Raw genomic sequence first — 22,636 nt, forward strand, 5'->3', positions numbered from 1 at the left:
CTTCCAACCCTGGCATTGGAGGGTTCCCTGGACCCATCTGTGTCTCGCCCAGCTCTTGCCCCTGAAGACCAGTATGTGTGGCTCAGCATGTGAGGGGCAATTTCATAGACCAGCTGGGCTGAAGCAACCTGCCAGAGTTGTCCACGGGGAGGGGTGGCACGCACAACCCTACCTCATCCACCACTCTGTTGGTCATGACATCCCCGAGGGAGATCTGCAGGCTGGAATACAGGGAGGGGTCAGCTCAGCTCCGAGGAGGCAGGCAGCAGACGGTGTGGCGGCCCACCCTGGAATCTGGGTTCAAATATCTGAGTGGGCCCTCAAGACCCAGGATCTTATTCATGCCAGGGAACCAATGGGAAGCCACTCGCAGCTCAAGGAGGAAGGACTGTCTTAGCCATCTGGGCATACTGCCCCAGAGGCAGGTGGCTTCCACCCTCAGAAGGGAATAAGCAGATAATGCTGGACACATCGGCTCTGAATTCTCAGTGACGGTGCTACTGGCATTTGAGTGGAACTGTCAGGTGCCCTCTAAATACCATGGCTCCACTTCCCGCAGTCATTGTAACATCCCCAAATGCCTCTCCATTTCCAGAACTGACCCAGTGCCTTCCACAGGATCATGTTGGCATGTGTGTGAAAAGAGGTAACACCCACATTCTCAGCGTGCCTCCCACCTACCCTGACTCAAGCCAGAGGGGAAATTAATTGCATGTAACTGTTAGAAGTGTGTTTGAGCTCCAAACACATTTGAAATCAATTATACAAAATATGAACCACAAGCCACACTTCAAACTTGCAATATTATAGAAGTTACTAAGATGAGAAAAAAGGATAAGCAACATTTGCTTGTGAGCTGTTTCTTAGGCTGTCAGGTTGTGCCCCTCCCACTGTGTTTTGTTCACTTTCTAAAATTCTGTTCATGGAAACAGGCTACACAACACAGGTGTATGAAGCTTCCTGTAAAATTCGTTTCCGCCTCCCAATCCCAGCCCTCTGAGACGAGCAGTGTGAGCAGACTGCTGTGTACATGAACACGCACGCGCACGCGCACACACACACACACACACACACACACACACGGGTCCCCCTGGGAAGGTGACTCAAACTGCATGGTCACTCCCACCTGCCCCTCTGCCTACTACATAACGGACGTCCTCCAGGTCAACACATAGATCCTGATCAGTGTTTAAAGCTGCAGAATATCCTCTCGTTTGGCGACGGCAAGTTTACTCAAATACTCAGCCAGGGTCCCCTGAGGCTGGACACTCTGGTGTCAGGCTCTTGCTTTGCCACCTCAGTTCTCCAATAAACACTTCCGGTTAATGCGTTTATAGGACCTGGAAGTGGGCAGTTGTGATAGGCAGCCCCAGCCTGGCCGTGTCAGTCTTCATACACCCTGGGTTTCTGTGTTCTGTCCCCGAGTGAGTGGCCAGGTTTCCCTGACACTGGGGACCTGCCATCCGTGTCAGCTTTGCCCCTGCCCCCTACCCCCAATGGGGGCTCTGGGTACATTATAAGAGATCAGAAAACGGGGCCTATGGTACATAAACCTTGGGTCCTCTCTGTATCCCTTGGGCCCAGAGTCCAGGATGGAACACTCAGGAGACACGGAGGAGGGAGGTGTGGAAGGCCCCGAGATAGAAGGCCCAGCGCCCCAGGCCCAGCGCAGCCCTCCTCACCTGCCCAGGAAGTCGTCCCTGTCAGGATCCTCGTCATACAGGTCCACCTCCAGGTCCTGCCCAGGGACTTCGTACACTAAGAACTGGAAGGAAAGGTGACGTGACCCTCAGGCCACGGCAGCGGGTGAAGCAGACTCACCCATGACCCCTGGGGAGCCAGGTTCCAGCGCCAAGCTGCCAGCTGGAGCCCGGGCAGTGCCCGGGAAACCCTCCTGTGAGAGGCCCCCATGCAGGTGGGGAGATGAGAGGTGAGTGCAAGCCCATGCGGGGAGGTGTCCAGGGCACAGCAGCTGCAGCGTGTGCTTGGCAGGCTTTGCAGCTTCCAGGGCACTTCACAGGCGGCGGGGCCTCTCCTTCACGGAGCAGGGGTTGTGGTTAAGCTTAAGGGAGAACTTCAGCCCCTGGGGTCTGGCTCTGGCTGAGAGGATTGGGCAGAACGGCCTCGAGGTTTTCTCTCTTACTTTGATTTGAAAGCCTCCAACGAAGCTGACTTGGGGGAAAGGACATGGAAGCTCATCTATAAGCTGTCCCTCCGGGGCCACAGCAGCCCACCTCTGGAAGCGCAGTGGGTTTGGGAAGAGGGAATAATGCAGACCATCCTGCCAGTCCCCAAGGCCCACTCCTTTGGCCAGTGTTGCCCCACAGGCATGAGGCCCATGAGGGCAAGGCCTCCCGCCTGTCCCCAGCACAACCCAGAGTGGAGCCCGGAGGACATCAAAGTGGCCAGTTGTGGCGGAGGAGACCCTCACCTCAAACACCTCGTTCCAGGTGGGGCTCAGGTTCTTGTAGATGGTCTTGCTGCGGAAGTGCTGCAGGCCAATGCTCACCTTGGCGTAGGGGTCTGACTTGCCTCGGATCCCCAGGAAGTGGTCCATCTTGGCCAGCTTCTCCGCCTCCAGCAAGTGGACTCGGATCACCCCCTGGAAAACACCCAGCGCAGGGCTCACCGCTGCTTCCTGGGCTGCGCCAGCCCTCAAGGCCCGCAATACCAGGCCAAAGCCATCAGACACCACCCACCCACCTCACTCGCCCCTCGGTCTGGATGGGGAGACGGCAGCCAGAGGCGGCAGCCTCCTGACCAAGGCCACGCAGCACGTGAGGGCAGGGCCCAGAGCTCTGTCCACTATATCTCAGTGCCCTGCCCACACTCCTGGCCTTCCCAACCTGCCCTGGGAATGGCTTATTCCACGGCAGCCATTTCCACCGATGCCAACAACCACGGCAAACCAAGCCTCCGAGGTTTCCTGTCTGTAACCGGCATGCAGACTGACCTCCAGCGTCATTTCTTCCCAGTGCCCAGGTGTATACAGCCCGTGGGCATTGCTTGCTGCTGGCAGTGGGTCCCTGCCCTCCTAAAAGCCCCAGCACTGTCTCACCCGAACCCCGTCCCTAGCTATGTCCTAAGGCAGAACAGAGCCAAGGACTGGGAAGAGTAGCCTTCCTGCCTGGAACGATTTCTTTTTAAATATTAGTAAGTACGTATGTATTTTCCCTTGGACCCAGCCATCCCGTTTTGTAGCCCCAGAGCCGTACTGTAAAAAACGTCCTGACAGCCTGTTTGTCCCAGCAAAACACAAGACACAACTGTGTGTCAGTGGGGAACCGATAAAATACGTGCAGCACGCCTGCACGTGGAGCAACCAGGTGGCCCTCAGAATGAGGGCTCCATCCACACAGTGAGGGAGTGATCCCAGGACACGGCCTGACACAGCAAAGCGGGGGAAGTGCTATGCGGCCGTCCACCAAGGAAAGGGGGGTTCTGAGGACAGATATGCATGCATCAACACGGGCGTATCTGCCATCTTAGAAAACAGTGAAAAATAGTGTGTGTGTGTTGGGGGGGGAGGGGGAGAGAGGGGAGAAACTTCCAGGGAGAAGGTGCAGAGTAGGTGGAGGGACAAGGGCTAGAAGCCAGACTCCTTAAAATATAACTTGTTCTTTATATTGCACTTTGGAAGCATGCACATCCTATATAATAAAAGGTTAATATGCAAATAGGCCGAATGGCAGAACAACCGAACAATTGGTCACTATGACGCGCACTGACCACCAGGGGTCGTGCGTGGAATATGGCGGGCACTGGGTCCCTAGTCTATATATATAAAAGCCCAGCGACCAGAACGGCAGAACAACCAGAATGACCAGTGGCTATGATGCACACTGCGGCAGCCAACCAGCATGATCCAGGTCCTGATCGGCCCCCACCCCACCTGGTCCGGCCCCCAATTGGCCCCCCACACTCCCATCAGTGCAGGCCAACTGGACCCCACCCATGCATAAATTCATGCACCGGGCCTCTAGTGTTTTTATATGATTGTAAAGTTAAGGTAAAAATTAAACCCTAAAAATAGGAAATGGAATGAAACAAATCAATATAAACATTCGCAGGCAGCTGGTGTCCCAAATGCACAGAGGAACTGTTCCAGGTGAGTCTAAGTCGCGGCTGCTTGACAGCACACCTGGCGTGGGACACCCGAGGAGTGTTTTAGTGGTTGTGACACAGGTGATGGCATTGCATTGTTAGTCTGAGACTGCCTCACCGTAGAGGGATGGAGCCCACACTCCATATGGGAAGGCCGACAGGATGGACTGAGTGTCCCTTGCGAGCCGGTCCCTCAACCCTGCATGGCCTGAGTAGGCTGATGCCCATGCCTCGTGCTGATGGTGAAGTGGGCACTTTCCCCTTTCCTGAGGCCCCGACTCCCAGCCCTGAGGGCTCAGGGCCGCAGCCAGGGCCCCTTCTGTAGGGAGCCACATGGCTGTCTTAGGGGCCTCCCTAGCTGGGCCCAGGATCGGGGGGGGGGAGGGGGGAAGAACAGTGGGGCTGAGCCCCCTGCCTGGCTCTACCAAACATTCTCCTTCCCAGTAGACCCCAAGGATGGAGTCAGGAGCCTCATGTCCCTGAAGGAGCATGGGAGCTCCTAGAGTCTCCTAGGGCGGGGGCTGACTGCCCAGAGTCCCCAGTCCAGGCCGCACAGGGTACCCGGATCTGGGAAGGAATGCCACCTGGGCTTTGCCCATCCCTGGATGGGTGACTTTGGACAAGTCAATCCCGAGACTCAGTCTTCGCCCTATAAACTGGAGGTGCCATGTCCCCCCGCTGTGAGAATGCATTTCCCTCCGGCCATCTATCCCCAGCTCTGGGCCCTGGGCCCTCGGCCCTGGCTGGTGCGGGTACTCACGCAGGGCAGAGGGAAGCGCAGGTTGGTCACATCCAAGCCCTTCTTCACGGGCACAGTCACGCGGTTGGGCAGCACCAGGTGGGCGGCGATGAGGTCCTCCAGCAGGCTGTCTGACATCTCACTGGAACAGTGGGCACAACCAGCTGTGAGAGGTGGCACTGCCTCCCCCCGGCTGCCCATCCCTCCACCCATCCCCGGAGCTGGCACAGGAGCAGAGTGCCAGGGTGGGCCCTGCCTGGGAGAGTGCAGCCTGAGCCCGGCCTGCAGCCTCAGCATGGTAGCTAAGAGTGCCGGCCTGAAGCCATGTTAGAATCGCAGGAGCTGTGTGACCTTGGGGAACCTGCTAACCTCTCTGGACCTCAGTTTCCTCATCCCTAAACCGAGGATAACTACACCTGCCCCCTAGCGTTTGACGAAGATGACTTACATGTGTAAAGGGCTGAGAACAGTGCCTGGTGCACAGTAAATGCTGGGTGAGTGGTCGCTACTTTAGCCTGCTGGTCCCTCACATCACATCCACATTCCCTTCATCTGCTGGCTGACTACATCACCCAGAGAGGGAGCAGGGGCAGTCCCTAGAAGAGGATTCCTCCCCGCAGGTGGGGGGCAGCTGCCCAAGCCTGGTGAGCCAGCGGTGCATGCCCGGCTGGCCCAGCTGGCCCTCCCTGCTGGGGCTGTGTCCACACAGGGCTGGAGCTTCTCTGCTGGGGGCCTGCGCCTCTGGGTGCAGCACCCTCCCTGCCAGCCCAGGAAGGAGGGATTTCCTAGACCAGCTCCTCCTCACTGGTGCCCCGTTGAGCACCTCCCGCTCCCAGCCTGTGCCTGTGGCCATGGTGGGGCGGCGGCCCCACGGGCTTTTCACCACACACTTGGTGAGAAGGATGAAAGCAGGACACTCGTGTGTCCACACCCACCTTGCCACCACAATGGGTGAGAGGTCGCTACCTTAGCCCTCTGGTCCCTCACATCACATCCACATTCTCTGTGTGAGAATAAACAAGTCATCTTTTCTGTCAAAGAACAGTTTAGACAGCCGCCATTTTGAACTGCGTGAATTGGCAGCCGCCATGTTGGCTGCATGGCTTGCAGCTCCCCTGGGGGCCGCCATCTTGAAACAGCAAAGGCCAATCCTTCCCTTTGAATTAGCCAATCGCGAAAGACTGTGCGCCTGAGCTCCAATCAAGAGCAAGGGACAGGTCACTTGCATCAGGGATTATAACGCCGAGCAGCCCACCTGCTCAGTGTGTGCGTGCTTCCAGACCATGTGTGCGCACCCTTCTACGTAGAAGTAAAGATGTTTGCCTTGCTGCCTGGCTCCCGAGTGTGTTTTGTGTTCTACCAGGACCCCTGAATGTAGGGGCTCGCCTTATTTCTAACATGTGCTCCACTTTTACTGAGGAAGAGCCCAGAGAGGTGGAGTAATTTGCCTAAAGTCACAGCTGCTAACCAACAGCGCCAGGAGCCTCATTAGCCCACACATCTCCTCTAGGACATCCCATCTGATCAGAGCCACTGTCCCCTGCTCTCCCACATGTGTGTGTGCGCACATACGTGATGTGTGTGTGTGTTCTGAGCACAGTGCCTGCCCGCAGAGGCCAAACAATGCTGTCAGCCTCCCACTCCCACACCCCAACGTTTCCCCCAGAGGGAGGGGAGCTCGGTGCCTGCCCCACTCCTCACACAGGGAGCCGGGAGGGAGGGCAACCGCTGTGCACCCGGCACTGACCACAGCCCCAGGACCCCCGCCTGGCTCTGCTGGCGGCTCTCGCAGGCACTTACTTGATTCCTGGCGCATCCAGCAGGTTGGTCAGGCCTGTCCAGTTGATCTGAAGGTGCTGCAGGCAGAGGGGCTGTTAGTCTGGAAGGAGCCAGAAGCCCAGGACTGAGAGCCCTCTGCCAAGCGCCCCACACCCACCACATGGAGAACCCAGCCTGCCGAGGGGCGCCCACTTGGGCTGGGCCAGGCTGCCAGGCCTGCTGCTTTCCTGCCAGGATTACGCAGCGTGGCCGGTGCACGTGGGCCCTGAGTGGCCCGCAGCGTCCCTGAGCTGCTTCTGGTCTCGGGGAGAGCGGAGTTGGGTACCTCAGGCTGCTGTAGATTTCACGAGGCGGGCATGTGGAGTGCCGGGTTTCGGTGGGCTTAGGCATCTCCGTTTGTGGTTCAAGCCCAGCGCCTGGGGCCCGGCAGGCACAAGCTCACGCCCGGGGAGTGGCAGGCCTGCCTCGCATCCCGGGGGCTCACCGGCTTCTGAAGGAAGAACACAGTCACGGCTCCCACGAAGGGCTTGTCCACCAGGAGGGGATCCAGGATGATACGCAGCGTGCCCTGCAACTGGATGGCACCGAGGGCTTTGTGAGGGGCTGCCTCCCTTCTTCCCACACCTGCTGTCTCACTGATGCCCATGCCACACACAAATGTCAGGACCGTCTGCTGTCACCGCAGGGACCACACTCAGAAACAGAAACCTGCCACCTTTGGCCAGCTCCCCAGGGGCCATGAGCTGGCCCCCACTGCCTCCCCGGGGGGCACTGGGCTGAGGGCCTGCAGCCTTGCCCACAGTCCAGGCCGGCCCAGCCAGTGGGGCCCAGGCGTGGCTCCCACTCAGCTCCTCTCCTCCTCCACCTCGATCTCGGGGTCTGCATCGCCCCATCCACAGAACCCCTGCCTTCCCTGAGCCACGGAAGTCTCTCTGCGGGGACTTTACAGACAGAGACAGGCACGGGGCTGAGGGCTCTGGGGCTGAGCCGCAGGTTGGGGGCCCAGCAGTCACTTCCTGGCCGTGTGACCTTGGGCCTGGAATCCTTCCATCATTACCAGCCTGTTTGGTGTCACCACCCCCTTTTGCAGCCTGCTCCAGGATGAGCCTGTTTTTCCCTGCCCTGACCCCCACCCCCAGGACAGGAGTGGGGCAGTACCATCGGGCCCCACTCACCTGGATCCCGTTCACACCAGCCTGTATCTTCTGCAGCTCCACGCTGATCTCGCAGTCCCCGATGTAGCTGAAAGGGGCGGGAGAAGGTCGGGAAGAGGGGCAGGTCCACCTCTCAGAGCCACCCAGCCCGAGCCCCGCCTCACCCAGATAGGGTCTCCCTCACAGCCTCGGCTTTTCTCGGCTCTGCACAGACACTGACCCAGGCCCCTGCACCCAGGCGTCCCATGCACATCCCCACCTCTGCCCGTGATGACCATGACTCTGAGTATCACCTTGTCCCACGACACCCACGGATGTGAAGGAGGGGCCCTTGGGGAACACAGGGCCCACCCCTCTGCCACGGCTATGCTCCTGCCCGCCCTCTGCCCAGGTCTCTTCCCCACGGACAGAGCAGCCGCACTGCCTGCAGCCACACTGCCTGCATCCAGCCCCCACCCAGGCGGCTGCTGGGGGTGGTGGAGGGAAAAGGCAATGTTCTCAGGAGCCGAGTCCTGCTGGTGGCTCCTGCCAAGTGATGGGCACAGGGAGCTCACAATGAGTGGAGTGCCTCTGAGGCTAAAGGTCCGGAGACCCTGTGAAAGGCCTGGAGACTAAGGGGAGCGAGGTGGTGGCCATCAAATATCTGCAGGGCACAGGCAGGGGAGTTAATACCCCCTGAAAGGGTCAGGGTGAAGCCTCGGGACTCTGGGAGCTGTGGGAGCTGACCAGGAAGCGGGGTGGAGAAGCCAGCTGACCCTGACAGGCCCTAACTGTTCATACAAGGCTCTGTAGCAGTGCCCTGGGGCCAGATCCCAAAGCTGTCACCATCCCAACACACTTGAGAACAGCCCCCAACTGGGGATGGGCATTTCCAGAGCGGACTCCTGTCTTCCCAATGTGCCCTTGGTGCCAGCCTCTGGGATAAGGACAGGAAATATGAGGCACTGAAAAGGAAGGGCAACATTCTGGAACCTCAGGAGTTGATCCTGGTTCCTTTAAACACACTTCAAGTCTGACCACCTCCAGGAAGACTTCCTGGGTTCAGTCTCCCTTCTCACCAACTCAAGGCCTATTGCAAACCTCATTCAGAAACGGTGCCCTTGCCCAACCCACTCAGCTAGTTGCTCGTGTGTCTTTGCCTCCTTTCATTTTCTGAGGAGCCACAGGGCCCAATTCTCCTGCTGGCGTCTCACAGCCTGGGCGGGAGCTCCCGGGGACTCACCCACGTCCCAGCATCTTGTCACCCATGCTCCCTCTTGCTACATCCTCTCTGAGGCAACTGCTCTGACCTTCGAGGTCAGACCTGGCCCCAGCCTCTAGGAAAGCTCAGCTCCTGGGCCTTGGTACCCAGAGCACGCCCGGTGCCTGGTCTGATGGAGAAGCCAGGCCTGGGCTGAGGGGTCAGATGGTGGTGGCTCCTCCGGACCATCCCTTCTGCTGAAACTCTTCCCCATCCCGAGCTCCAGCCCAGGGCAGCTGAGGGGTATATCTGCTCTGAGGGGCAAATTACAGTGTCTATATGCTACCCCACCTTCAAACTGGCTGCTCCCACAGAATGTGCCCCTGGACCCACACCTGCCCCCAGGCAAGAGCACTCACCAGATCTGCAGGTCCAGGACCACCTGTCTCCGGTTGTGCTTGCTGGTGTGCGCCTTGACCCCGTTGACCCTGGGGCACTGGAAGAGAGGCCAGGGCGAGGTCAGCAGAGGTCTTGCGGCAGGGATGGCTGCTGCCCCTCCCAGCACCGGGTTTGGCCACAATAATCAACATGACCTCTACACTCCTGAGGCATAACACTGAAACCCACCCCATGGTCCCATCTGCCTTGGTCACCCTGGTACTTCCCTCCCTAGAACATGCACCCTTGTTTCTCTCTCTCCTCCACAGATATTTACTGAGCACCCACGCTGCACCAGACGCTGGCCTGGGAGAAGGTGAAAAGCAAGGTGGCCAGGCCTGTCCTCACAGCCCACAGCCCAGCAGAGACGGTGGTGGCGGTGGTGGTGTTAGGGATGTGGGGAGGGAGGTGAGGTGCAGCCTGGTTAGTGAAGGCTTCCTGGAGGTGGCATTTAAGCAGTTCGGGCAGATGAGTAGGACTTGGCCCCTAAGGGCAAAGGAAGCTGCAGGGTCCCCAGCTAAGTGATCGACCCTAGGAATATAAGAGCCAACGCCAGGACCGCAGTCCCCAGGCTCTGGGCCAGCCGTGGGCAAACTATGGCCCGCGGGCCGGATCCGGCCTGTTTGGCTGTTCTATCCGGCCTGCGGAGCCGAAAGAGCGGAGGGTTCTCTTGCTCTCCCCTCCGCTCCTTTACTTTGAATTTATATTAGTTCACACAAACACTCCATCCATGCTTTTGTTCCGGCCCTCCGGTCCAGTTTAAGAACCCATTGTGGCCCTCGAGTCAAAAAGTTTGCCCACCCCTGCTCTGGGCCGAGGGCTGAGCTCCTAGGTCACCTTTCTCCCCGCTCTGCCCACTCTCCTCCTCCTGTCAGTGGCACTGGAGGAAGGCCTGGTTATCATTTGAATTTGAGTGACACACATACTGACGTGGACAGGGGTGAGACTCACTAATGTCTGGAATTCAGTTTGAAATGCGCGTTAGAAAAGATGACAAGAGGGACAGAGGCATGGATATGTGCTAACACATCACAGCAAAAGGTCACTGTGTAATCCAGATGGTTCTCTCAAATTTTTGTTTTTGAAAAGTTTCATAATAAAATATTAAAGAAAAGTGTGATCAGAGTAGAAGAAACATTTCATCTCTCTATTCTCCTCATGGAAAGTGATGTTTACATATGCATTGTCCCATGAAAAGGTTATCAAAGAGTACAGAGACAAAAATGCAGGAGGAAAAGTATTATAGGGGCCTGTTGAGCAGTTAATTAAAATGATTATGTAGTTTTTCCAGTTTGGGATATGCGTGAAATGTCAAATGTATAAGTTGCTGTGGTTTATTCTCTCATTCTCATATTTATTTAATATTCATTTTGTCCTCATTTTACATTCTTTTTCTTTAAGGGAGTTCCCAGAATTGTAGGAGCTTCAGGCCCTCAGCCCCTGGCTCTACCCTGGCCTCCAGGGCTTTGGGGTTAAAGACCAGAACAGACAGCCAGTGGAAGCCTGGGGCGGCAGGGGGGCGGCGGGGCGGAGACGGACTTAACTGACTTCCCACAGCCTGGAGCCTGCTGCTCCCAGCGGGGTCAGTGTGCCGGCACCTGTGAAAGCTCAGCAGCCCCGGGACCCCATCTGTGGAGGAGTCCCGGGGAAGGCTGCCTCCTGAGACCCACCACAGAGAGGAAGGAGAGCCATCGTGTGAGCACCTGCTCTGCTGGCAGGGCGGTCCTAGCCCAGGCTCACAGCAGGTGAGGGCTCAAGGCTGGAGCTGGTCCCCTGGCGTTCTCTCCAGGTGTCTAAGCACTACCACTCACACAGCCACTCGGAGTGCGCCGAGGCCAGGCCCGCCGGTCACGCCTCACAACCACCCTTAGAAGCAGGTCCTTTCCTTACAGGTGAGGACACAAGCTCAGAGAGGTTACGTCACTGACCCCAGGTCATCACAGCACAGAGCGGAGTTGGACACGGACACAGGAATCGGAGGAGCTGTAAACACTCAAGGGCATGACGGAAGGGCTGTGGTAAGTGCACTGGTCCTGGCCGAGCCCAGGAGGGTCTCTGTGAGCCCCCAAATGGAGAGGAGTTGGGGGAGAAGCCAGGTCGGGGAGGAGACGGGAAGGGAAGGGCTTTGAATACCGGGAGTCAGGTATTTCTCCTGCAGGGCTGGGGCATCTAGTCAGCCTGCAGGTCCCTGGCCAGGTTCCTCTGAGGTGATAAAAAGTAGCCTCAGGCCCTAACCGGTTTGGCTCAGTGGATAGAGCCTTGGCCTGCCACTGAAGGGTCCCAGGTTCGATTCCAGTCAAGGGCATGTACCTTGGTTGCGGGCACATCCCCAGTGGTGGGTGTGCAGGAGGCAGCTGATCGATGTTTCTCTCTCATCGATGTTTCTAACTCTCTATCCCTCTCCCTTCCTCTCTGTAAAAAATTAATAAAATATATATATATTTTTAAAAAAGCATCCTCAGGATCAGCCACCTCTAGGCCTGCGCTTGCTGCCAGCAGGGGGCGCTGTCCAGCAGTGCCACATCCCACAGGCACCACCCGACTATCCGCCTGGCTGAGCAGGCTGTCCTCTGAACACAGCAGTCTGCAGGCTGCCTGGCTCTCCGCCTGCTGAATTCTTCAAATGCCAACTCAGCTACCACCCCTCCGGGAAGCCTTGCCTGACTACCACGGCCCCCACTCCTGAATTCACGCATTCCTCCACCACTGTGCGTACACTGCCACGTTGTCATCCACCTGTGTATGCATCTGCCTCCACAACAGGACAGGGACCTTCCTGAAGGCAGGGACACAGCCACACCCACCTTTATCTACGGCGGGTGCCTTGCACACAGCCATGCTCAATGTCATACGTGAGTAAACACGGAATGAACAAATGAACCAGCAGATGCTGGGATGAGCCAGGCCTGGCAGAGTCCGAGTGGCATGAGCCAGAATCTCCAGGGCTCAGGCAAGCCTGATCCAGCCCCATTGGGGGTCGGGGGGGTGGGGGGAGGCATCAGAGCTGGGTCCTTGCCCTGGGGCTGGCAGACAGCTCTCAGCAGACTGGCCTCACTCAGACACCTGCTTATTCCAGAGCAGATTAGAGGTCCAGGCCTCCGTTTACTGGGTGATGACATGCCACGGTCCTCTGCCTGGGGGATGCATTATCAGATGACCAAAGTAAGACTCACATCCAGGGGACCCTTTGGGGCAAGAGGGGTGGGGCAGGAGGTGGCATCAGAAGCCCAGTCTAGAATAGGGATGTGGTGTTAGGTATGTTAAACAGAAACTTCTTGCACCCCGAGTCTGGGCTCTGGACACTGACCGCCAGAATCAATGGATTGGTACCGCATCACGCACTGCTCCGAGGCGCGATCTCACTCCCAGAGGGTGTGTCTCCCCAGCTGGTGCCCGAGGGTAGCAAGTGTGACCTGGACATCTTGTATCTGGCTGGCTTCCACCCTGCGTGACATCCTTTCAAACTTTGGCTTAAGAAACTTGGAATTGTTTCCCACCCCAACTCTGTTCTGAGCGAGGCTTCCTCAGATCTGCATAGATGGTGCTGGGACCCGGGAGCCAGGGGTCTTGACGGAGGCCGAGGGGCTGGGCAGTGCAGGTGGGGGCCGGGCCCCCGGTAAAGCCCAGCAGGATCCCTTCAGCCAGCCATGACCTGGGGCAGGGGACAGAGAAACGGCCCAGGCTGCCCTCCCCGAGACAGCACTGACCTTCCGTCCAAAGTCGAGCTTGGTGAAGGTGAAGGTCCTCAGGTGGACGCTCTTCTCCCGGATCTTGGGCTCGAGTTTCTCCCGGAACTTGTTTTCCATAATTAAGCTCAGGTAGGGCCAGATCTGGGCGATGATCTGTGGGGAAGGGAAGAGGCCCTTGGTGGTCAGGTCTGTGTCCCCCACCCCAGACCCACGGCTGCCTGAACTGACGCTTGTAGGCCTTGGAACATGGCCATCTCTGGCCTAATCCCAGCCCTCACTAAAAATCTAACTTGAAATTTCACTTCCAAAATTTAACAAAATTTTGTATGTTAAAATTCTATTTTAAATATATGCCTATAAGGGCCACAGGCTCCTCTGTACTGCCCATCTGCCTGCCTGCCTGCCTGCCCGCCCATCTGCCCACCCAGCCGGCCAGCTGTCCGCCGCACAGCGGGTAACTACAGCAGTGGTTCTCGCTCCTGTGTAGGCAGCAGGCCCCCAAGATCTGGTGCTGTTTGCAGAACACCATGAGACAGACATTCAGTACACCGAATGATATGAAGCCCTTTCGTCCTGTGCTAAAACGTAATCAGGGGTCCTCAAACTACGGCCCGTGGGCCACATGCGGCCCGCCGAGGACATTTATCCGGCCCACCGGGTGCCGCTGCCTGTCCTGCTTAGCAGCCGACTCGTCCTGGGCCCGCAGTGCGCATAGGAATTTGTTCATAGTTATTTTTAAAAAACTATAGTCCGGCCCTCCAACGGTCTGAGGGAGAGTGAACTGGCCCCGTTTAAAAAGTCTGAGGACCCCTGACGTAAATTATCTGCATCTTCACTGTGGGATAAGTAAGTAGCAGCAGGCTAGAAGTTTAAGGGGGGAAAAGCCACAGAAGAGAAACAAATTGTTTCCTGTGGATTTAGGCTTTTTCTAGCAATCAGAACAGGCTGCCTTCTCCGGCTGATTTCTATGCAGAATGACCCACGGCTGGTCTGGGCACCCAGTGCGGGGCCGGGGAGGGGAAGGCAGCAGAGACGGCCTGGTGCCCGGAGATGCTGATCAGAGAGGAGCAGCGGAGGGAGGGCAAGGCAGCCGTAGGCTCCGCGGGCAAAGGCGTCTTCCCCTTCCTTCTCTCAGGCTCGGGCCTCAGTTTACAGATGCGCCTCCCCAGCCTGGAGGCGGGAGGCTTGTCCCCCTCTCTCTCAGGGGCCTCTCTAGGGGCTGGTCCCGTCTTCCCGTCTTGCTGCTTTGTCATTTGCCAAGTGCCTCTTGAGCACTAAGCTCTTTGGGACGTACTTGGTGCCCTAGTGTGTGGTTCGTCTACATAACTGTTTCCCCATCCGGGAGCCTTACTCCTCTGGTCTGTGTGTGTGGTTGCAAGAAGATACCGTGTATGCGGGGCCTGTGAACTCACAAGCACACAGCAACACACTACCTGGGGGTCACAGAACACAGTTTGTCCCAGAGGCCCTGGGCCAGCATTAATCCACAGAAATCTGTTCCCTCCTCCTAAAGCAGAAACTACTTCCTCCAAATTTTACCCAGAGGCCGAGAACAGGTGTTTTTAAAATATATATTTTTTTATTGATTTCAAAGAGGAAGGGAGAGGGGAGAGAGAAACATCAGTGATGACAGAATCATTGATTGGCTGCCTCTTGCATGCCCCACACTGGGGATTGTGCCTGCAACCCAGGCGTGTGCCCTGACCCGGAATAGAACAGTGGCCTCCTGGTTCTTAGGTCAACGCTCAACCACTGAGCCATACCGGCCAGGCGGAGAACAGTTTTTGATCCACTCGGCAAAGACATTTGGGGTAATATGAGAATAGCAACCTTAGATCAAACACAATCGGGCCCTATGTGGTTTGGCTCAGTGGATAGAGCGTCAGCCTGCGAACTAAAGGGTTTCTGGTTCGATTCCAGTCAAGGGCATGTACCTTGGTTGCAGGCTCCTCCCGGCCTGGTCGGGGCGTGTGCAGGAGGCAACCAATCAATGTGTTTTTCTCACACTGATGTTTCTTTTTTCTTTCCCTCTCCCTTCCTCTCTCCCTAAAAACTAAGGGAAAAATATCCTCAGGTGAGGATTAACAAAACACACACAAACAAAAAACAAAAAAACACAATCAGGAACCCTTTTTTATATTTAACCTAAGTCATTCCTATCCAGAACAGAGGCGAGGTTTGTGTTAAAGTCTCAAGGGGGACTGCACGAGCCTTCACATATAGGGACAGCTTTGGGCAGGTCAGGGAGGAATGAGTCTGATTTCTCACTGTAAGGGGAGGGGGCCGGACCTGGAGCCTCAGAGCCCACAGGCGCTCCCTGTGACCCTGCAGCAGTCACACCTGTGATGACAGCCATCCCGGCACCCACGACGCGCCAGGTACTGTGGGGCACTAATCGCCTCACTAATCCTCGCACCAAGCGCACGGGCAGGGACCATAACCACTCCACTGCACGGAGGAGGGAGCCAGCTCTGAGACGCTAGGCAACCTGCCCGGGGTCGCCCGGCAGTGCTGGCAGATCTGGGCTGGGAGCCAGGCCAAGGCCAGAGGCAGCTGTGGAATCAGCCCCCTCCTCTCCCGGGAAGCGTCTGTGGGCCGGGCCGCTGGAGGCTGCACTTTTCTAACTTTCCTGCTGCACCCATGCATTAACTACACAGGAAAAAGCATGTTTTTTCAAAGAGAAGAAAGTCATTGGTGATAAGAACCGGGAGGGAGGTAGGGCTAAGGGGAGAGACAGGAGAAGGCCACCATTCCAGGGGCAGGAAGGGGCTTGCTGCCTGCCCCTCGCCTCCCCCCAACCCTGCAGGTGACTCAGCAGAGGGCAGCGGGAGGTCCTGGAGTGAGGTCAGTCCCACGCACGGTGCCCTGGCCTTACCTTGTTGGCCCACTCGACCCGCTCCACGTCCGGGAAGTGGATCTAGAAAAAAGAAGGCCCGAGGGAAGTTAGACTTGAGAGTTGCCGGCTCCTGGAACCAGACGGGCTGCCTGGGCCAGCCAGCCGTGCTGGAGGCAGGTCCCCTCCCGCAGGCGCTGAGCATACTCGGCGCCTGGCCAGCGACTCAGCCGGCCCTGCCCTCAAGGAGCAGCCTGGCCAGCGGGGCAGGCTGCAAGAACCAGGCAGCGCCCTCAGCACGGCTGTGACACTGACGGGGCGTCAGACACCAGCTCCGCCAGTTCGGGCCTGGGGTGCCCTCCTGGGTGGCTGTGGGGAGACTCCCTCTTTCCCGCCTCCACCTCCCCCCCGGCCCACAGGCTGGAACCCGCTCATTCTCTTGTGCAAACAAGACCCACCCTCCTGGTGGAAGCCAGGAGCCCCCATCGGGCCTCTCCCTAGATAACACGGCATTTGCTCCTGGCAAATTCCGTCCCCCTATTCCTTTTAATGGCACAATACTTGGTAGAAAATGTAGCTAAGCAAAAGGGAAAATATTTTATCAGAGAATGCCACCAGTGGTAACGGCCGGTCGTTGGCGTGTTGATACATTTCCTTCCAGTCTTTTCCAGAAGCAAGTACGCGCAGTTTTCACAGAAATGGAGGTCACACTTAACCGCATATTGTGATTGTGCAGACTCTAAAGTGGGGGATGGGGCTGCTGAGGGGGACCATCATCAGCTTCCAGGAGCCCCACCCCTTCCCCAGAAAGAGGCCCCTCAGGTGGGGCGGGGGGCAGGGGGTGGCCCACAGCAGAGCTCTGTCCTGGTCACAGCCCCAGCCAGTGCCTGCTGCTGAGTCCTGCACATCCGGGACATGGGAGGTCCCCAAGATGAGGTGAAATCCTGTTGGCTAACCTTTACCTGACATGATGTGAAGGAGGGAGCTTAATACCCTCCCACGGGAGTCTCAGTCTCCAAGCGCATCTGCTGAGCTTCTCCTCCCCTCCCCCAGGGTTTCTGGGACGGACTGACGGAGGGCAGAGAGTGTACGGGGCAGCAGGCACAAAGCATGGATCGATAACATGGCCACTGCCATCGCCATGCCCCAAGTCCCCAGAGCGCGTGCGAGGCCAGCTCAGATAGGTCCACCGGGCCCGGGGCCTCCCAAGGTGGAGAAAGGGCCCGCCCTTCCCATCAGAGCTCGAGGCTCCCTGTCCAGGGACTGAGCAGAGGTGTCCATGCAGCCCTCACACCCAGTGCACACCCACCAAGCCCCAGGATGCCCTCAAGGCCCAGACCCAGACCTTGGCGAGACCACTTGCCCAGGGAGAGCCATTCCCCAGGAGGGCGGAGCACTGAATTCTCACAGACAGTTTTTAACTTGCGAGGTCAGAGGAGCTCAATCCTTCTGAGGCTCAGGTGCTGAAGGAATATTTCCTGGTTCCCAGAAGGAGAGCTGGCCCAGGCCCCAGGAACAGAGGGGAATGACGGGGAAGGGAGTGGCAGGAGCTGGGGTCAGGCCCCCCAGTCCAGCTGGAGAAAAGCAGCCCGCTCACCACCCATTCATTCCCTGCAGCTGCCCCCGAGCAGGTCCCCGCTGGGTACCTGGAGAATGTCCCTACCACAAGGCCCAGCACTAAAGTAAAAACTCCTGCACGTGGGCTCTGTGCGGGGCCCCAGCCCACACCCTGGCCCCATCCCCCCCACCCCCGAACACCCCTCCCGTCTGAAGTAGTCACCTTGACCTTGTCTGTCCCCAGCCCAGGCCTGCACATCCCATTCCGTGGGTCTGAAGCACACTTCCCTATTCTCCTGTAATTACCCCGTTCATCACCATCTCAGACTCCACTTCTTCCTGGCGGCCCTTCCAGACCTCTCAAGTGGGGGATGAGTGTCCCTATTGCGTGACTGCTGAGTCTCCCCCGCAGCATTTAGCACACGTTGGAGCTGCTCGGTCTCCCTGCCCGCCTGCCTCCTGACTGGACTGGAAGTTCTAGTGGGCTGACTCAGCCTCGATCCCCATTAGGGCCTGACCCTGGCATGTAAATGTCTTGGTACATATTTGTGGAATGAATGAATGAATGAATGAATGAATGAATGTGCTTGCCTTCAAGGAGCTCCCAGGCTAGTGAAGGAAGCAGGCAATTCACAGACCATTCCAGTGTGGGGTCAGAACCGAGGGGGCGGGCGGAGGGGGGCACCACAGAGGAGAGTTTGGTTACAGCTGGGCTCTCACTTCAGGCTGGACCCCTTACCTTCCCCCCCTATCCTAACCACTGCACTTCCCACTCATCCTGCCCCAGGCAAACATATGTACACCCCTTTCTCCCCAGGCGGTTCTGCACCCCTGAGCAGTTCTCATCTCCTGGACCCTGGAGAGGTGATCCAGGCTGGCCACACGTGGGAACTAGTCGGACAAAGATTGCTGAGCTGCCCCACACCTGCTGAATCAGTGCGGCAGGGCGGGGCCTTCCACTTTATTTTTAACAAGCTCCTGGCATGACTCTGGAGTTCAGCAGGGGTGGCTGGGAGGTGCCACTGGCCAGCCCATCTCTTGCTTTAGCGTGACCCACACTCACCCTGACAGTGAGGACAGCCACGGGACGCCCAGGGCCCGCACGGATGACCTGTGCCTGGTGTCTCTGGGCCACCCATGCCTGCATTGGAGGCTTCTTGCAAAGACATTCCTCCAGACTTCGAGCCTGAACTCCCAGACAGAGCAGCAATTCAGACCAAGAAAAGAAGAGACCATCAGGTTCTGCCTCAGGCACTCTGACGGCCCTCCTCGGCCACTCGGCACCTGCCATCTCTCCCCAGGAGCCATTCAGCAAGCCAGGCCGCCTTCTTGATGCCCCTGACTAGGTCTGGACCAGGGAATGAAATGAAGAGACTGACATTTATGGAGCAGCTCCTAGTACCCCGTACTCAGCCCGACGTAGACAAATTACTCTATTTTTCCATTATCATTGGTCTTTGGGGGATCTTTCCCTACTTCAGATTCTCAGTTACTCTGTATTTTTATCTATGGGCTTTATATTTCAGCTGTTGCACTTAGGTCTACAATCTGTCTGGGATTTTTAAATAGTGGGTGAGACAGGCGTATCATTTCATTTCTCTCTCCACTCTAAGGCAATTTCCTAACATCACATACTAAAAAAAAAAAAAAAAAGTCCACTTTTCTCCTAACTTGTGAGGCTACTTCCCTCATAAGTTGAGTGCATTTTCTTTCTTTTTTAAAAATATATTTTATTGATTTTTACAGAGAGGAAGGGAGAGGGATAGAGAATTAGAAACATCGATGAGAGAGAAACATCGATCAGCTGCCTCTTGCACACCCCCCACTGGGGATGTGCCCGAAACCAAGGTACATGCCCTTGACCGGAATTGAACCTGGGACCCTTGAGTCCGCAGGCTGACGCTCTATCCACTGAGCCAAACTGGTTACGGCCAGTTGTGTGCATTTTCATGTGTTACTGAACTTCGTGCTGACCTTAGCATGGTCTGTTCCTGCGCCGTCACCATTGTTTTAATCCCTCTGGCTTTGCATTATCACCTGGGGTAGGGTGAATCCCCTCTTTTTGCTTTTCTTTTTTAGGCTGATTCAGAAAATTGTAGGTATTTATACTTCCATATGAACCTTAGCATCATCTTATTAGTCTCAAAAAAAAAAAAAATCCTCCTGGGATTTTGATTGCTCTATTTTTAAATTTATAGATAAATTTGTAAGAGAACTGACATCTTTACAATATTAAGTCTGCATCCATGAACAGAATATTTCCCTTTATTAATTCACATGGCTGTATTCACAAACTGTTTTCTATTCAAGTCCTGGACGTTTTTTGTTAGCTGGCTTTGATGGTTTTACGGTTATTAGAAATTTCATTTTCTGGGCTACTTGGTTGAAATCTGTTACTAGTTCTAATAAGTCACTGATTCTCAGAGGTTATTTACATTCATTTATAATCTCCAAATAATTGTTCTTTGCTCCCTGCCCTTATCTTTATTATTTGTTTCTCTTGTGTGACTAGCAGCACCTCTATCTTGTCCCTGACCTCAAAGGGAAGTTTCTAACACAATGCGGACCAGTAGTTTTATTGCTAGCTCTACCCAGTGGTCAGATAAGTTTCTACTGAATGAGTACAAAAAACGTTTTACATAAATGTTAAAGGCACGCTTTAAAATTAAACACCCATTGCATTTTGAAGTTATTTATTACATGTTCTTACAAGCTAATATCTTTTTAAAGAATTCTCATGATTGGTCACAAGCCTTAGAACAGAAAAAAAAGAATTCTCATGATCCGTCTGCAATGTGTTAAACACAATTTTTGCTGAACATTTTTAGAGGACAGCCTCTGCCAGGAGGAGGATGTTCCTTCAAATCCTAAGCTCCCGAGAACTTCATTATTTAAGGGTATTGAGTGCCATATTTTCTCATATCTATTGAGATACGTTCTTTTTTCTCTTTTGTTCACTAACGTGGTCAACTTAACTGACGTTTCTTTCTAAAGCAGAACCATCTCAAGTTCCTGGGTTAACCCCCCTTTTCGTAATATATTTAGTTGGCTGATAGTTCACTGAGGTTTTATACACTCAGGATTTGAAATGATACCTACAAGTTTTGTTCCTGTTCAGTTCATATCTGGTTTTGGTATAAAGATTTTACAATTAATCGGAAAATGAGTGAGATAGCTTTTTCCTCATCTTTCTCTTTTCTGGAACAACTTGTAACTATAGAAACTATCTGATCCATGAAGTTTAGGATATCTTACCTAGAAAACCATCTTAGCCTGAGGGGGTGGTAAGTTACCTTTTCCTCTTTAGTGGTTAGCAATGTATTCAAGGTCTCCTTATCTCTTATCCTGGTAATTGTGGCATTTACATTTTTTCTAGAAGTGTGTTTCATCTAGGTTTTCAAATGCATTGATATGTAGTTGTTTATAATATTTTATTACTTGAAATCTGTATCGTTATGTCCGTATTTATTCCTTTTTCATTCCATACTGTTTTCATCTTTTCTTTTTTATTATCAAACTTTGACAAATATTTTGCCTATTGTATTCATCTTTTCAGAAAACTAACTTTTGTTAATTTTGTCTCCTTTTCCTTTAAATTTTCTATTTTCATCCTTATCTTTATTTCCTTCCTTCTTACTTATTTGATCTAAATCTCACTTTGCGGAGTGTATGACTATCTGACCACTGTGCTGTACACTGGAAACTAATACAAATTAATATTGAATGTAAACTGTAATTTGAAAAATAAAACCGTTGCTTTTCTATGTTCTTAGAGTAGAAATCTATCTTAGAGTTGAATAATTTGTTATAATTCCCCTAAAATTTTTGACATAGTGGTTTCATTGTTTTTCTTTTATAATTTCCATTATTACTTCCTCTTAAATGATTTTTTAAAATAGTAATGTTTTTAGAAATCTACACATGAGATTTCTACAGCAATCCATTCATTTTTTTTTTTCTAATTTCTTTGTGGCCTAGAGAGTCCGTAGGGTGACAATTCATTGGAATATATTGATAATGCCCTTGTGGTTTAGTGCGTGATTAATTCCTATGACTGTTCCACGTGTGACCAAGTTAGTAATCATGTCCTTTTAATATTCTTTATTCTTGTTTCCGCTTTGTCTACTTGATTTTTCATTTTCAGAGCGCAATGTATGAAAACTTTCAAGCCCAACTATTGATTTATCTCCTCTGTGCAGTTTGTCAGTTGTTGGTTTATATTTCAAGTTTATATTATACAATATATATGGCCATGATTTATATTCTTAGTTATGGCTACTCTTATGAGACTACTAGAGGCCTGGTGCACGAAATTCGTGTGTGTGTGGGGGGTGGTCTCTCAGCCCTGCTTGCACCCTCTCGCAATCTGGGACCCCTCGGGGGATGTTCCTCTCACAATCTGGGACTGCTGGCTCCTAACCACTCGCCTGCCTGCCTCATCACCCCTAACCACTCTGCCTGCATGCCTCATTGCCCCTAACCACTTGCCTACCTGCCTGATCGCCCCTAACCACTCGCCTGCCTGCCTGCCTGATTGCTCCTAACTGCTCTGCCTCTGCCTGCCTGATCACCCCTAACCGCCTCTGCCTCGGCCCCTGCGGCTTCATCTGGAAGGATGTCCGGAAGGTCATTCGGCTGTCCGGTCTAAGTAGCATATTGTACTTTTATTATTATAGAAGACAACATCTTTGTCTTTATGATATATTTGAGTTATATTCTATTTTAGCTAATATGAAAATTGCTTTCTTTGTTTTAAAGTTGCCCAGTACATCTTTCTCCAATCCTATTTTCAACCCTTTTGAGTTCCTGTTATCTGTTATTTAATACTCCCCTTCCCTTATTAGATTATAAAAATTAATTAAATAAATGGAGCCAGAGCTGCCATTCCAGAGGAATGGCCTTGCACACCTTATACCTCAAACCTTTGGAACGTTAAAACAGGCAAAAATCACCTTTGGACTTGGCCTAAAGCAACATTATGCCCCCAAAAACGGTTTGCAAAAATAACAAGAAAGTAGATATTATGACTGTTGAACTGATGACTGCCAGACTGAAAATTCAAAACCCTGCTTAGAAAGAGCATCACTGTGTTACGTTATCTGCGCCATGGAAATGCCTTCCTCCTGTTGATGTAATTGTTCCCCTTCCCCTTCTCGTAAGTAC

The 22,636-nt window shown here is 54.2% G+C and overlaps 1 protein-coding gene across 1 annotated transcript in view; it reads right to left on the reverse strand.

Annotated features, from left to right (window-relative positions):
• ESYT3 (extended synaptotagmin 3) overlaps positions 1-22,636 on the reverse strand; it is a gene marked incomplete at its 5' end in the record, with an annotated part of 40,650 nt that overhangs the window by 12,306 nt on the left and 5,708 nt on the right. The window contains 10 exons of the mRNA XM_080675524.1: positions 173-221; positions 1,683-1,765; positions 2,432-2,602; positions 4,865-4,985; positions 6,644-6,699; positions 7,107-7,196; positions 7,798-7,864; positions 9,376-9,452; positions 13,102-13,236; positions 15,959-16,000. Coding sequence (XP_080531650.1) covers positions 173-221; positions 1,683-1,765; positions 2,432-2,602; positions 4,865-4,985; positions 6,644-6,699; positions 7,107-7,196; positions 7,798-7,864; positions 9,376-9,452; positions 13,102-13,236; positions 15,959-16,000 — 891 coding nt within the window. The remainder of the gene's footprint in view (positions 1-172; positions 222-1,682; positions 1,766-2,431; positions 2,603-4,864; positions 4,986-6,643; positions 6,700-7,106; positions 7,197-7,797; positions 7,865-9,375; positions 9,453-13,101; positions 13,237-15,958; positions 16,001-22,636) is intronic.

This window comes from Plecotus auritus, assembly GCF_963455305.1.
Source record: "Plecotus auritus genome assembly, chromosome: 6".
NCBI lineage: Eukaryota > Metazoa > Chordata > Mammalia > Chiroptera > Vespertilionidae > Plecotus > Plecotus auritus.